We start from the raw sequence: 16711 nt of genomic DNA, 5'->3' as shown, positions 1-16711 counted from the left end.
GTTCTGACGAGGCCGTCGCTCCAACTCTCAAGAGCCCCGCCACCGCCTCTCGCTGGCCGCGAGGTGTCTGTGCTCGGCGCTCGCGCTGCGAAAACAAATCCAAGGCTCCCGTCAGTTTGGTAAAATAAAGAGAAACAAGTTTATTTTTGTATTCCGTTGTAAAAAATAACCCCCCCCCCCCCCCAGGGACAGGTGCACGATTCGGCACCGCTCGGCACGCGCAGGGTTTGTTCACGACACCGGAGGGCGCTGGGCGGATTCTCGCTCCCCCGGGGGCACCGGACATTCGGCGTAGACGTGAACCCAGTCCCCGTGCGGCCCGCAATCAAGACGGGGAAATGCGAACGCGGCGGGCGGGTACTTTAAACAACAACAAAATAATAACAGTAGTAGTAGTAGCTCATCCACACGCGTGGGTGTGTCACGTGGCGAGTTTTTCCAACACCGACCAGCCCCCTTATCAGATGCCCCCCAGTTGTATTTTACCACAAGCCACGCGAGTCCCCACCGCATGGCAGACGCGACCCGGCACCGCCGCGACCCGCCGCGACCCGGCACCGCCGCGACCCCCCGCGACCCCCCACGACCCGTGACCTGGCACCGCGGCGGCTCTCCGGGAGGAAACTCAAACCAAGGACGCGGCGCTGATCGCACCAGAGGCTCCGCAGCCTGCGAGGGCTTCATCCGCAGCGCTTGCTGGCGGCCTGCGGTGCTCGGCGCGTCCTCACTAGAGGCCGACTCGGCCTCGCACGAGATTCCGGGGCGTGCACACCGCCACTTGGGGGGCAACGGCGGGCGTGGTGCTGGCCACCCACCCCCTCGTGTGTGCCCTACCGGCCTTCATCGGCGCTCGCTAACAGCACTTGGCCCACGTCTGCTAAGGCTATATGGGGGATCTTTGTCTTCGTGCGCTCGCTTCACGTTCGGGCACGTGCATCGCCGCCCGTGCGGCATTGCCAAACGACGTCGTCTCTACCTAACAGCGGCTCGCAACAAACGTCCCAACGAATCCTCTGCACCCGTCCTGTCAATCCCCTTGTTCGCGAGCTGCCGCACACTCGCAGCCTCTATGTTGGGGAAAGCCTCGCACGAGTCTTTGCTTCTCAGGTGGGGTCCTGCTGCTGCTGCTGCTGCATTGGGGGCGTTTGTCCACGAATGCCATCGCGTGAGAGTTCCGCCCCCCCCCCCCGCAGACAACCCATCAACGCACACGTCGGGCGGTGGGGGTAGCACTCGGACCTCCGCACAGATGGATTCAATAATCCCCAGCTGTGCTAGCCTCCGGCCACTTTGCGCGCGTACGCACACCCACAATGTTGTTGAACGCGCTCGTTTGAGGAGGGGGAGTTGGAGTGGGCCGAGCCGAGTGTGCGAGGGGAAGCAGCGGCCTTCCCTGGCACCGATCCCCAGCGAAGACCGACTCGCCGCACCGTCTTACAAAGACAACGAGCGTCGCGCACCACAGCCCTGCGCGCGTACACGTAGGCGCACATAGACACGATCACACACACTCTCTCTCGAGAGAGAGAGCCTCGTACAGCATGGGTTCTGGTGCTGTTTGCGAGCACCTATTAAGGCTGGCAAAAAGAAGGCAGGGAAGGGGGGGGGGGGGTGATACTGTAGCTCTGGTCCGGCCACCTTTGCTTCTCTCCAGTGCACAATACACCAGCTGGTAATTTAAGGCCGAGTTAACCTAGGGGGAGGCCCACGGGAAGGTACAGATACCACTTGGTGCCGATGTCCAGCATCACGTCTGGGAGTCGAACCCAGGTGTGCTGGGTCCGTACCGCGGTGCCTGCCACTGCAACTCTGCGGAGGAGGGCGTCAACCACGGAGGACACTGCAACCTGTAGGGTTGCTCAGCGACAACCGCTAACCCGGTAACCGCTACCAGCACGATCCGATTAGCGCGTTTGGGTTACGTTCGGTGGGAAAGAAGTTGAACGTACGTACATACGTAGACTCACAAAGTCACTCACATAGTTACCCACCCACACACTCACCCATCCTCCGTTTAGCACTGTTGGCTATGTACGGTGCGAAAGAAGTTTAACGTACGTACATACGTAGACTCACAAAGTCACTCACCCACTCACATAGTCACTCACCCACCCACACACTCACCCATCCTCCGTTTAGCACGGCTGGCTATGTACGGTGCGAAAGAAGTTCCACTGTACGCACGTACGTATAGCAGAACCTGGCCCGATTGGCGCACACGCGCGGACCGCACAGGGAGCTTTGCCTAAGAGGGTGGCCGGCCGACTTCCTCCACGAACCTTGGGAAGGGTGGGGGCGGCACACCCACACGTTTATCCCACAGGACACACGGCCCAGGGATCGACCGCGATGAGCCCGTTCACGCTGCAGAGCCGACAGAAGCGGTGACGGGAGGGAGGGGGTGGGGGTGGATTCCAGTGCGTTGACCATTACACAGTTAAGAGGTCACAAACGTGACTTTTACAGCTGTGGACATTGGCTGGCGTCGCGACCAAGCGGTAACCGATTGTTCGCGAGTTCGTTTCACGCGGTTGGTCAACAGCAAAGCGCAATTTTTAACCACCCCGACTCGAACCCACAGCGGCCTCGGCTCGGCACCATCCTGCCCCCCCCTCCTCCTGACGGGCGAAGTTTAGGACCGTGGCTCACAGGGCCGCAGTGGCTGCATTGGGTTACGCGGTCCGGGCCTCCCCGGAGACCCTGGGCTGACGCAGGAGGCGTTCCTGGCTAGCCGAGTTGAAAGGGACATGCGGCGCCGCTCCCACATCTCCAACATCCCACGTCGGGGCCTCGCCCGCAGGCTGCACTCGGGAGGTTCGAAGGGCCGCGTGGCGCCGCCAGGACGAGTGGCGGTCGCGGGTTGCCGAGTTGGTGGTGGAAAGAGCCTCAGCAGCCCGTGAATGCCACCAGAAGCCACACGCAGACCAAGACAAAGATCCACGCCCCCACAGCAACGCGGGGGGGGGGGGGGGGTGTGGTGTGGCCAGCGCCACATCCAGCCACCTTCGTCTTCCCATTTCTCATGTTTACACACCACAACCAGGACTCACTTTAGGCTGAGTCTACCTCGGGACGAGGCCCAGGAGCGGTTCAAATAACCAGCAGTGATTTTGACCAGCGGCTGGGAATTTAACTTGGGTTGCCGGGTTCGTAGCCCGGAGCGCTCACCGCTGTATGACAGATCTCTAAATTATTCACGAACAAAGATCCCCTGTATAGCCTTAACAGACTGTTGGGGCAAGTGCTGTTAGCGAGCAATTATGAAGGCCGGAACGGTACACGAGGGGGTGGGTGGCCAGCACTACGCCCGGCCGGCCGCCTTTGTCTCCCTAGTGGCGATGTTTACGACACACCGCACCAGGTACTCATTTGAGGCTGAGTCGACGTAGGGAAGGCCCAGGACCGGTTCAGATAATCGTCGCCGGTGTTGGGCGTGAGCGAAAATCGAACTCTGGCCACTGGGTTCACTGCGCAGAGTAGCGCTAACCGCTACACCACCGCTCCCCCTATTATTCACACACACACTCTCTCTCAAACACGTAATTACGTACACACATTTTTTAACTCATCATCACCACCGCCACCACAGTTCTTTCACTACTCATGGGAGAGAGAGATCCACAATTCTCCAACGTGTTTTCGGGGGTTGTGCTCTTCGGCACGATGTCCGACGTTTCGCTGCACGTGCTGGGGGGCTCCCTCAGGAACTCAACTCGGCTTCCGGCGTGAAACGTCGGACGGAATCGCGCCGCGGAACGACGGGCGGGCACGACCCGAAAAAGACACGCGCACATGCACACACGCACGCGCGTGGGCGGGTGCGCGGGATGCCTCCCCCACTTAGCACGGTCGGCTACGTACGGTGCGACAGAAAGGAACGCACGCACGGCAACACGACCGCGAGTACCCACGGCCTAAAACCGTCGCCGTTTGATCTCCGCCTCGTACTCGTCGCCGGCCGGCACGTACTCGCCGGGCGGCGCCGCGCCCATCGCGGGGTCCCGACCCCGGTCCGGCCTCGCGTAGCGGCTCGCGTCCGACTCGGAGGCGTGGCCCCGGCCGTCCGTGCCGGCTGCGGGGCCCGCGTCCCGGTACGGATCGTACTGGGAGAGGCTCATGAGTCCGGCGACGCCGAGGGCCACGGCGCTGGTCTGCGCGAAGCCGGCCTGCGGGAGACCGCACAGACGCAGGGGTGGGGGGGGGGTGCACACGGCGGTTTTGCATCGGCGGCTCACCGCTCCAGATTGCGGCACGGGCAGCGAGAACGCCGCTTGCCATCTTCCACTCCGACGACGACAACGACAACACCGACAACAACAACAAAACCGAACACAACGACAACACTGACAACAACTCCAACAACGACAACAACGACGACGACAACAACGACGACACTGACGACAACACCGACAACAACAGACGGCGACGTCGCCCCGCACCTCTGCTGAGCACAGTTGGGCTACGTACGAAGTTCGACGTAAGTGCCAAACCGCCGCCCGTGCCAGGCCACACTTCGAGGCCACTCGCGAAGTATCGGGTGGCTCGGGCGGCAGGAGGTCGTCACGGGACGCCAATCGCCACTAAGTGGCGGTGACGTCAGCACGGCGCTTTGTGCCAGGCCATGTGCACATTAAGGCCACGTGAAGTGTCAAACGTCCTCTGGCAGGAGGTCATGGGACAGACCCAGGTGCCATAGGTTGACTGAGATGGCTGGCGGATACACCAACTGTGCCCCCTACTGTGCTAACTTGCTGTGTTTTAGCCACCCGGCACTCTGCTGGTTGTTGTGAGCGTTGCTCCTCCGCCCTCCGTTGTTGCCGAAGGGTGATTGCCTGCAACTGGCCAGTAGCGTCCTTCACGAGCCTCCTCCATAAAGGCCGATCTTGACACCGCTGGTACCTGTCATTGGCAAGTCCACTCAATACAACATCACTCCATCTCTTCTCTAGCCATGCCGTGCCCATTTAGCCTTCTCTATCCGGCTGAACAAAAACTGTTTATGCATGCGGTGGCTGGGCATCCGGACTACATGACCCAGCCAACGCAGCCTTGCCTGCTGGAGGAGCTCACCGATGGGACTTTGTCTAGATCTTTCAAGGATTTGTGAGCTCCTCACACAATCCAGCCTGGTTAAACTCAGGATGGATCGTAGGTAGGCCAGCCTAAATGTTTATAACTGGCGAAGATGTTCCATTAGGAAGGTCAATGTTTCGCAAGGATAGAGGAGGGCATGAGCGTGGCCAAGAAGACTCAAAACTTCGCGTGGAGCAACAGACCAGGTAGCTTCCACACAGCATTACGCAGCCGATGAAAAGATAATGCCGTTCTAATGCTTCTGAGACCTCTGCTGTCAAACCCATGAGCACACTACCCAGATATGGAAAACTCGACACTCTCTCCACATCTGCCCCATCACCAATGGGGAGTTCAGGGGGTAGAGGGTTTGATGGCACAAAATACCCAGGCAGGTGCTCTTACTGGCAAGATCGCCTCCAACTCCTCCTCTGAGTGAGCGGCAATTACCAGATCATCAGCATACATAACGTGGTTGACCAATATGGAGCCATCTCTTGACCACACCTGGGATTCGATCAGCCTCCCTCTGTATCTGTACCAGATATAAATTCCTCCGGTACAGCCATAGAAGACTTCACAAACTCCAAGGTGTACAGGTAATGGCTCCGACTCCCGGCCACGTAGTTTTACCCGGGCCTGCCCATTATCATGAAGGTCTTTAATGATAGTGAGCAGAGTCAGGGACTCTGAAAGCACGAAGCACAACCCAGAGCATAGGCCTACTGATGGTATCATAGGCCTTAACCAGGTCAATAAAGCAGAGATGTAGATCATGTTGGAATCCCCTACACCTCTGCTGTAGCAAAAAGACAGAAAATATGGCATCTGTGCAGAACCACACTGGGGCTCTGCAAGCCTCTCCTCAGCGTGCCTGGCAAGGCAATATTGAAGAATCCTTGCCAGGACCTTTCCCGACACACTGAGGCGTGAGATGCCCCTGTAGTTGTTATAGTCTGTGCGGTCCCCCTTCTGAAAGAGGGGGACCACCGGGGCATCCTTCCAATCCTGCGGAACCCGGCCAGTGGTCCAGATTGTTATTATGTCATATAGGGCAGTCTGCGCAAACGCCACCCTCCCTCAGCATTTCGCTAGGGAGATCATCTCTGCCCGGCCCTTTTCCTGGTCTCAGACTCTGGATCGCCTTCAGTACTCCTCAGCAGATGGCGCTTCAGCCAGCCACTCACAGGGGGTGACTAATTTTCTTCCAATATATGCTCGTGCACACACTCAACGTTCGCACACCTCACCCCCTCGCCTCGCCTCGCACAAACCCCACACGCGCTCGCCTCCCCGCGTCTCTCTCAAACTCACCAGCGCCATCGATTCCGGGATGCCGGCCCAGAGCCTGTCGTCTCCAACACCGACGGCACCCCCGTGGCCCCCGTGACCCACGTGGCCCCCGTGACCCCCGTGACCTCCGTGGCCCCCGTGGAGTCTCCTCTGCTCCGGAGCCATCAGCAGCAGCTGCCCCAGGTCCGAGCGCTGTTGGTGCGCGGAGGACGAGGGCAGCTCCATGTCGCTCCTGTGCGGCTCCGCGTGCTGCGCATGCTGCGCATGCTGCTGCTGCGCCTGCTGCTGATGCGCCCCGTGCTGCTCGTGTTCCACGTGCTGCGCCCCGTGCTGCTCTCCGTGCTGCTCTCCGTGCTGCTCTCCGTGCTGCGCTACGTGCTGCGCTACGTGCTGCGCTACGTGCTGCTCCGCATGGGCCACGCGAGCGCCGTGCACGCTGCGGGAGATGCGCTCCGCCTGCGAGCCGTGCACGGCGCGATCTGCGTGCTGCGAGTACTGCGAGTACTGCGGGTGCTGCGTGTGCTGCGTGTGCTGCTGCGGGTGTTGCGGGTGCTGCTGCTGGTGCTGCTGCTGGTGTTGCTGGTGCTGCTGGTGCTGCTGTAGGTGCTGCTGCTGCTGTGGATGCTGCTGCTGTGGATGCTGCTGCTGCGAAGGAAGCTCTGAGTATTCCCTGTGCTGCGTTGTGTGCTGCGTGTGCTGCTGCTGCGCTGTGTTCTGCTGCTGCTCTGTGTGCTGCGTGTGCTGCTGCACTGTGTGCTGCGTGTACTGCGAATGCTGCGTGTGCTGCTGCTGCGCCTGCTGCTGTGCTGCGTGCTGCGCATGCTGCAGCGCTGCTTGCTGCGTCTGTGCGGCGATGGGCGTGGTGCGTGCCGAGTGAGCCGACTCCGATTTGTACGGCAGAGGAGAGGAGTAAGGGTCTGTACGTGCACGGGGAAGAGAGAGGGGAAAGAGAGAATCGGCATCAGCTGGAGCAGAAAAAGCCGCAAGAGCGGAAGCAGGACTGTCATGAACAGCGACTGATGATGATGTATGCCATCATCGTCAACGGTCGCAACATTAAAAGCTGCAGTGTTGTCGTCGTCGTCATCATCATCATCGCCGCCACAATCAGCAGTCGTGGAGACATTATCAAAAGCGACATCATCACCCATAACGGCAGCAGTTTCATCGTCTTCCTACTCAGCGGTGGTCAAGGCATCGTCATCGTCAGGAGGAGCATTCACAGGGATCATCGGTGAGCGTCGCCGCTCTTACTCGCTCCCTCCGTTTCCAGTTCCGTTCCAGGGTGTTCATCCGCGACGGGATGCTGCGCCTGGAAATCAAAACACAAAGATGCCCATGAGCCGAGTGTACAGAGCGCCAGGGCATGCCCTCTTAGCCAGCACCTGGGCTAGACGCTGGGCTAGACCACGTGGTAGTCACCTGACTAGACCACGTGGTAGACACCTGACTAGACCACGTGGCAGACACCTGACTAGACCACGTGGCTAGTCACCTGACTAGACACCTGACTAGACCACGAGGCTCTAATTAGCACGGGTGTCTACGTACGGTGCAAAGAAATTCAATACGCACACATTCCCCAGGCTGTACGCTTGGCTAGATACTGGATTAGACGCCTGGCGAGACCCCGAGCTTGACGCATGGCTGGATGCTTGGCTAAGCGCCAGGCTGCAGGCCTGGCTAGATACAGGGTGGGACGCCGGGCTAGACGCTGGGCTAGACGCTGGGCTAGACGCTGGGCTAGAGGCTGGGCTAGACGTTGGGCTAGAGGCTGGGCTAAAGGCTGGGCTAGAGGCTGGGCTAGAGGCTGGGCTAGACGCTGGGCTGGCGGTGGTGAGCGTACGTCAGAGGAGTAGGCTGCTCGCTGGGAGTCCATGTGACGCCTCCTCTCCTCGTCGAGACGCCGCATCTCCTCGCGGCGCCGCACGCGGTCTACGCACACACACAGAGCGACACACACACAGAGTGACACACACACACAGAGTGACACACACACACAGTGACACACACACACAGAGCGACACACACACAGAGCGACACACACACAGAGCGACGCATACGCCAGTCAACACGCGAACGAGTGAGTGTGCGAGCGCACGCACGTGCTTGTATGGGCGTGAGTTCACAGCGATTGCATGTGAGTGAGCGAGTGCGTGCGCATAAGTATTCACCACGTTGATTTGAAAAGCTAAAGGCCAAATGGGGGATCTGTTTGGGTCCGTGGGTCTGTGTGGCAGCGTAACGGCGAGCACGCTGCGCTACGAACCCGGTGACCAGAGTTGAATTCCCGTTCATGGCCACCACCAGTGACGATTATCAGAACTGTTCCTGGGCCTCCTTCCTTAGGTCGACTCAGCCTCAAATGAATACCTGGTGCGGTGTGTAAACATCGCCACTGGGGTGACAACGGCGGTCGGGCGTGGTGCTGGCCACCCACCCACTCGTGTACCGTGCCGGCCTTTAGAGGTGCTGCTACTCGCTAACAGCACTTGCCCTAACAGTCCATTAAAGGCTATACTGGGGATCTTTGATTTTTTTAGTGTGTAATTGCAATCATCCAGCAAACGTGTCACCACTCACCCATCCTCCCACCAACACCCACCAACACCCATCCACCCACCAACACCCATCCACCAACACCCACACCTACCAACCCACCTACCCACCAACCCACACACCACTCACCCATCCACCCACCAACACCCATCTACCAACACCCACCCACTCACCAACACCCATCCTCCCACCAACACCCACCAACACCCATCCACCAACACCCACACCTACTAACCCACCTACCCACCAACCCACCTACCCACCAACACCCACCCACCAACCCACACACACCACTCACCCATCCACCCACCAACACCCATCCACTCACCAACACCCACCTACAAACACCCACCCACAAACACCCACACGCCAATATCCATCCACCCACCAACACACACTCACCAACTCACACACACCGCTCACCCATCCACCCACCAACACCCATCCACACACCAACACCCACTCACCAACCCACACACCTACCAACCCACCCACCGTGATAGGCCGCCTCCATCTCGGCCTCCAGTCTCTCCCGGGCACGCTGCACGCCGCGCTCCACCTGCTGCACGTGCAGCCGTTCCATCTCGTCGAGGGCGCGGCACCGCGCCGCAAACTCAAACTCGAGGGTGCCCGGCGTCGCGAAGCGCGGCGCCTTCGAGCGCTCCCTGCGGAGAGCGGTGATGGAGAGCGGGACACGGAGAGCCGGAGGAGCGGGAGGTGAGTTCACTCGGCGACTGTGTTTTATCTTCTCACCCTCTACGTTCTCCATCTTTGCTCTCTCTCTGTTCCTCCTTCTCCTCCTTGCGCTCAATCCACGCTTTTGCTCTTTCTCTCTTCTCGCCCCCCCCCCGCCACTTCACTGGAACAAACTTCCCCCTCCGCATGAAGCGGTCACCTTCACTCACTAAGTTTCCGCTCCTCACTCATAACTCACACTTAGTGTAACCTCTAGCTCACCCCCACGACACCGCCTTAATGTCCCCCTCATAACAACCACCACCACCGTCACTGTTCCCACTTCATATTCTCTTTGCACCGCAATCACTCTTCAACAAGGAAGTACAGGGTGAGAAATGAAGACGTGAGAGGAAGACTTTTTGGTGGTTAGAAATCACAGAGAAGATGAGAGAGAGGCTCAGGTGAGGTTCGGTCATGCGGAGAGACGACAGGGAAATGACGTGGGTCAGAAGGTGGCGAGTGATGCAGGTGGAAGGAAAAAAGATGAGGAGGAGGGCAGAAGAAGAAGACGGGGGGGGGGGGCGATGTGGTGCAAGCGGACACGGTGGGCCGAGGAGCGGAAAGAGAGACGGCGCAGGACAGGGCAGCGTGGAGAAGGTTGCCAAGGACTGGGGGACACCCGCACATGAGTGGGGCAAACGCGTGGAGACTCAATCGATTTGTCATCAATTTTGCTGTCACCTAATTCACGCACCATCACAGATTCGCCCGCCCCCATTGCTTCCCCCCATCTATTTCATTCACCTAATCTCGACCAATTACAGTCACACGCACACACGCGTCGTTGTTGTTGTTATATCATTCTCAATTCTCTGTAAAGCGCCTGGGTTAAGGCGTTATATAAATGACGTTAAGACGAGATCATGTTGAGCCAGGTGAGAACTCGGGACAAAGAGTCGCTTGCGAGAGCGACCTGGGTTGTCAGCAAAAATGAGAAAAGAAATCGAAATAAAATACAGCGATGAGGCAAGTATTAATTAAGAGCAAAAAAAAACCAGCATCATGGGGTGAAAGTCGAAAATATTGCACGAAAAATGAATCGACGTCAAATAATAAATTAACCCGGAGGGCGAGTGGGCTCGAGCAGATTACGTTCAGACTGATCATCGCACGAATACAAACTAAGTTAGGGAAACATTAAACAGGTATAGGGCAACTATTGTACTTGTATGTACAGAAAACTAGTCAAATGGGCATTGTTCGTCTGTGGGCAATGGAAGTCGGTGGGCAGACACGGGTATCCGAGTCAGATGCAATTGCGAATGAAGTTTTCATGACGGATCAAAATCTCAGTGCCAAGTTGGGATTGTGTTATGCATGCACAGTATGGATGTTTTCCCCGCACCGTAACGTAGCTAACCGCGTAAATCGGAGGTGCGGGGGAAAGACAACAAACTAAAATGCAAAAAGCAGTCCTAAAGAAATGATGATTTTAAAAGTGCAGAGCTCCAGTGGCTTCCAAAGATCGGAACGGAAGAGCGTTCCAGACGGCCGCAGAAACGCATCTGAAAGTGCCGCGCGATGATTGGGATCGCGGGCGGGGGGGGGGGCGGCCCAGCACATGCCCTCACTTGTAGTAGTGCAGGGTTCTGGGCAGGCTCGACTCCGGGACCCCCTCCTCCTCGTCCAGCTGCTTGAAGGGCTCCACCATCACAGGACGGAGGCATCTGCACGCAGCCGTAAAGAAACAGCCCTGAGCCAGGGCCTTCGTACATAACCCCCTTTTTTCCCACTGGCACACTCGAGCTGAGCCGGCACAGGGTGGTTTTTTTCCGCTTTGGTGTTTGACGTGCCTATCTGGAAAAAGACGTCTGAAATCTGGCTTGGGGCCAAGCTGGGCCAGCGGTAGGATGAACGACTCTATCAAGCGAGTACACGGAGGACACGGAGGACACGGCGTCATCTGCGTGCGCCTTGACTCGTTCATCACGTGTGACAGGTCGGCGGCACGGCTTGGCACGGCTTCGGCACGGCTTGGGCACGGCTTGGGCTTCGGCACGGCTTGGCACGGCTTCGACACGGCTTGGCACGGCTTCGGCAGTGAACAAACAACACCGGCGCCTCCCGAGCCACGTCGGGCTGGCTCGGCACGGCCCTGGTGCAGCTCGGTTGTACGGTGGCAAAAGAAGCAATAAGCAAAGTGCCAATACAGCACTCGCACGTACACAGTATAGCAGCAACAACTGCCATTCACCTCTATCCGCCGGTGAAAAGACAATGGTGCTTGTGCCACACTCGGTACACTTTAGCGATGAAGGACCATTGGCAGGTCAAGCAGGTTGTAATGGGTTAACGGACGAGGCTGACTGTCAAATGCTCTTCCCATCTGTGCCCTTGCAATGCTTTAAATCGCCTGGAGTTATGCTCAATATTGTGAGCATTGCTCTACCGCCCTCTGTTGTTGCTGGAGGGTAACTTCCACCGCCTGCCCAGGAGCGTCCTTCACGAGTCTCATCCCAGAGGCCGATATCGTCAATAACGGTGCCTGTTATCAGCAGGTCCACTCAACTCCAATTCCTCTTGTGCCACAACAACAAACTCTACCCGGCCAAACAGAAGCAACTTGATTTCACGATAACACACCCAAGATGCTTGACTGTCATGCAATGTCAGGTTAAGAAAATATGCATGTTGAACTTTTTCACATCCACGATAATTTTATTTGGGTTATATTGCGTAAATATAAATGTGTCTTTAAAAACCCCCAACCACCTGACACAGCCGATTAGTAAGGTTGATCACACAAACGAAACACGCCAATCAGTTGCGAGTTCAGCACACCGGTTGTGTTTGGGGGTAAACCCGCAACATTTACGGAGCCAACCGTGCTCATCTGAGTGGGCAGCGCCCACTACCGTGAAGAATCTCTCCCTCCGCAGCTGCTCTCCGAGAAAGCGAGCGCCGCTCTGCAAGATTTCCCAATGGATCCTTTGTCTGGCGACGCGACGTGCGGGAGGGGGGGGGAGTATCACGTCAGCAGAGAGAGAAAAAAAAATCTAACGAGCCAAATAAAGCGGGTCGCCCCGTGCAGCGCGACCGTCCCCCGTCCGCCACGAAGCCCTCACGCTGTGAGCAGGAAGACGCCGTCGCGACACGCCTCCGCCGCCCGGCTCGCCTCCTCGGTGCTCGCAAACTCCAGCCGCCCGCGCCCCGACGCCCGGCTCCCTCCGCTGGCGCTGCCCGAGGCTTCCACCGCCACGATGGACCTCTCCACCTCCCCGAAGCGGCCGAACGCCTCGGCCAGCAGCTCGTTGGAGACGCAAGGCGAGAGGTTCCCGACGGAGAGCGCCGCCGAGTGGCGGGCGCGGCGTACGCGGACCCTCGGGCCCTGCGGCTCGGCCGCCTGCAGTGGCGACGTGCGCGATCCATTAGCCGCCGACCCAATCGCTCGGTTAAACCAGTCAGTCACTCACTCACCCGCTTAGTCTACATTCTGTCTGCCCAACGTCTAATGCCGTCAGTGTGTGAGCACGATTGTGTGTTTGTACGTGGTGTAGCGGTCAGCGCTCTGCGAGCCGAGTTTGATTCCCGCTCATGGCCGACATCTGTGACGAATATCTAAACCGGTCCTGGGCCCCCCCTAAGCCGACTCAGCCTCAAATGAGTACCTGGTGCGATGTGTGAATATCACCACTGGGGAGTCCAAGGCGACCTAGCATGGTGCTGACCACCCACCTCCTCGTGCACCGTGCCGGCCTTGATAGATGCTCGCTAACAGTACTTGCAACAAAAGTTTGCTGAGGCTATATGGGGGATCTTTGTCTTCGTGTGCACGTATGTGTATTTATACGTGCGAGCAGTGGCAGGCACTATGAACCTGGTGACCCGAGTTTAATTCCTGGCCCGCAGTGAACATCAGCAGTGAGTGAAACGTGAACCAGTCCTCAGCCTCCCTGCAGGCCACTGAGCCCTAATTGAGTACCTGGTGCGGTGTGTAACCATCAGCACTGGGGAGACAAAGGCGGCGGTGCTGGCCACACCACTCCTTTGTGTCCTGTGTCGACCTTCGTAGGCGTTCGCTAACAGAACTTGCCCTGAGAGTGCAGTTAAGGCTATACGGGGGGGAGGGGGGGATCTTTGTGGATGTTTGTACAGGACAGAGTAACTCACACATGAGCTCAATGCTAACATATACGCACCTCCTTTACCTCCTCCTCCTCCTCTCCTCCGTTGGCCTCCCCCTTGCCTTCGTTAAGTGGCGCCGCATCTTGAGTCTCCGAATTCGAATCCGCTCCCTCCACCGTGGTGTCTTCCTCCTGCTCCTCCTCCTCGTTCGTGCTCTCCGCTACGCCCGTCTCACCCTCTTCCCCTGGCGCATCACCTGCTTCTCCATCGGCCGGGCCGTCGCTTCCCGCTGCTTCTGCCGCGTCCGCCTCCGGCGTTTCTGGTGCCGCTTCTGCTTGCGCTGCATCGGCTGCTTCCAGTTCGACTGCCGCGGCTGCTGCCGCCGCACCCGCCGCGGTAGCGTCGTCGCCGTCGTCGTCGCCGTCGGCGAGTTCGGCGGGGCTGCATTCTCCGTTGCTGGCGGCGTCCGCGCTGGCGGTGGTGGGGTCAGCCGATGGGTCTGGCGGTGGCGGCGGGGTCGATGGGTTGGGCAGGGCGGGCAGACCCCAGCAAGTTCCGTCCAACTCGGTGCGAGCGATTTCAGCCAGAGCGCTGGTCTCCTGTGCTCGTGCAATTAAACACATAAAACAACAAAGATCCTCCGTATAGCCTTACCAGACTGTTGGGGCGAGTGCCGAGAAATATGGAACTTTTCACACGAGATATGTTATGCAATTGGTCTGACAGACGGTAACAAACAGACTTCGCTTGTGGATAATGAGTGTTTTGACATAAGCATGGGATTAGAGACCAGTAGTCGTATCTTTGTTTTTTTTACAGTGCTTCGTATAGCCACCAGGGCTGGTACTAGAACCACTGTTCATAATATAAGATTGCAATCAGGGATAGTATTATTGCAGTATTATACCGATGCAATGCCAGCCCCAGCTTAGGATATTTGTCACTCAAATATCCGAATATGCGCCCATCCACGAATCCACTCACTCAACCAAGAGCACACTCGGCTCAGCCACCCACCCACGCTCTCGCTCATCCACCGACTCACTCGTTCAGCCACTCATTCACTCACTAGTTCACTCACACACCCTCTAGTTATCATACTGTACCTATAACATTGGGTTTTTGGGGTTAAATCGCGTGAATATGAATGAGTCGTTAAACCCGCCACCACCAGACGCAGCCAATTACAGTAGTAAGGTTTGTCACGTAAACAGAACGTGGAAATTCGTTATTAGTACAGCACACCGGTGTGTTGGAGAAAAAATCACCATTTACAATCTTTACTCAGATTTTACTCTGTACTCAGATTGTAAATGTTGTGGATTTGCTCTCCAACACACCGGTGTGCTGAACTGGTAACGAATTGGCACGTTGTGTTTACGTGACACATTTATATATTTATACGCGATCTAGCCCAAAAACCTGTATTATGGATGAGATTGGTTGCGAAAGCCTTCGTGTAAAACTTACTATAGCTACTCATCCATCCACCCACTCGCCCACCTACCTACTCGTTCACACACCCTACCACTCACCTAACCTCACCCACCCCACTCACCCACCTACCTACTCGTTCACACACCCTGCCACTCACCTAACCTCACCCACCCCACTCACCCACCTACCTACTCGTTCACACACCCTGCCACTCACCTAACCTCACTCACCTACCGACTCATTCACACACCCTGCCACTCACCTAACCTCACCCACCTACCGACTCATTCACACACCCTGCCACTCACCTAACCTCACCCACCCCACTCACCCACCTACCTACTCATTCACACAACCTGCCACCCACCCCACTCACCCACCTACCTACTCGTTCACACACCCTGCCACCCACCCCACTCACCCACCCACCTACTTGTTCACACACCCTGCCACCCACCCCACTCACCCACCCACCTACTCGTTCACACACCCTGCCACCCACCCACCCCACTCATTCACCTCCTCACTCATGGACGTGCCCTCACCAGCCTCACGACTCCTTCCCGCGTGTCGGAGTCGACGCACGCCTCAGAGAGGCGCCCAAACTTAGCGAAGAACCTCCTCAGGTCGTCCTCGCTGGCTCCCTGAGGGACGTTGTTCACGACGAGCCTCCCGCGCTGGGAGAAGGGCCGCTCGCCCGCCTTCAGGAACGGGAACCCATTCAGAACCAGTCCCGAGGCGGTGACCCCGTCCAGGGTCCCTTCGTCCGCCGGGCAAGGAGCCTCTGGGGCGGCCGCCGATTCAGGCGAGGGAAAGGCTTCGGCATTTTCCGCAGATTCGCCGGGCCGTGGCGTGTGTCGCCCGTCAGATTTCGCGCTCGATTCTTCGGTCTCTCCGTTCTCCGGCATCGTCTTGGCGGCCGTTTCACTGCAGATCTTTGACTGCATCGCGCATATTTTATGCAGAGCGAGACTTTCAACTAAAACTCATTTGTGTGCTTCTGTCCCTTCTCACCCAGCACCCCCCCACCCGTCCTCTATTGTCACGCTCGCCCTCGACTGGCGGAGCGGCAACGCGCGGATTCTGGAAGATCCTTGGCGAACGCCACCACCGCTTCTGGAAGATTCAGAAGACGTCTTGCGGAGATTCAGGAGACGTCTTGTGGAGATGGAGAAGACGTCTTGCCGGAGATTGAGAAGACGTCTTGCGGGATATGCTCAACGAAGTGGGCTTATCATCATGTGGACATTTATAGCAGGAGCTAATTGCCCTAAACGCGCGTTTCTGAATGTTTAGTGGGGACCCGGAGGAGCCAAACTCCAAATAGACAGCAGCAGCAGCAGGCGTCGCCAGGGTCGGGATCGAACCCACGACCTCCTGCAGACCGGGCGAGGTAGTCAACATCTCCTGGCCACCGTGCTTCAGCAGCAGTGCCAATAGCGTTCACAATCACAGTCTGCATCGACCCTGGAGGAATCCGATGAGCTATGAAGCTCTTTTTCAAAGATGTGCGGTAGTTGTTGAAGAGAAATCCACACGACGTTTC

The 16711-nt window shown here is 57.7% G+C and overlaps 1 protein-coding gene across 1 annotated transcript; it reads right to left on the bottom strand.

Annotated features, from left to right (window-relative positions):
- Positions 1 to 190: 190 nt before the first annotated feature.
- Positions 191 to 16228, bottom strand: LOC144950342 (uncharacterized). The gene is made up of 9 exons (XM_078880460.1): positions 15711 to 16228; positions 13803 to 14327; positions 12729 to 13006; positions 11235 to 11330; positions 9421 to 9590; positions 8213 to 8301; positions 7621 to 7678; positions 6388 to 7283; positions 191 to 4166 (listed from the first exon to the last, which is right to left on the bottom strand). Exons 1-9 carry the CDS (start codon positions 16110 to 16112, stop codon positions 3915 to 3917), a joined length of 2766 nt encoding a protein of 921 aa, XP_078736586.1. The 5' UTR covers positions 16113 to 16228; the 3' UTR covers positions 191 to 3914.
- Positions 16229 to 16711: the final 483 nt, after the last annotated feature.

Source organism: Lampetra fluviatilis, chromosome 57 (assembly GCF_964198595.1).
Source record: "Lampetra fluviatilis chromosome 57, kcLamFluv1.1, whole genome shotgun sequence".
Classification (NCBI taxonomy): domain Eukaryota; kingdom Metazoa; phylum Chordata; class Hyperoartia; order Petromyzontiformes; family Petromyzontidae; genus Lampetra; species Lampetra fluviatilis.
Note: the sequence above shows the minus strand (reverse complement) of the source record. Positions and strands in the feature narration are given on the sequence as shown.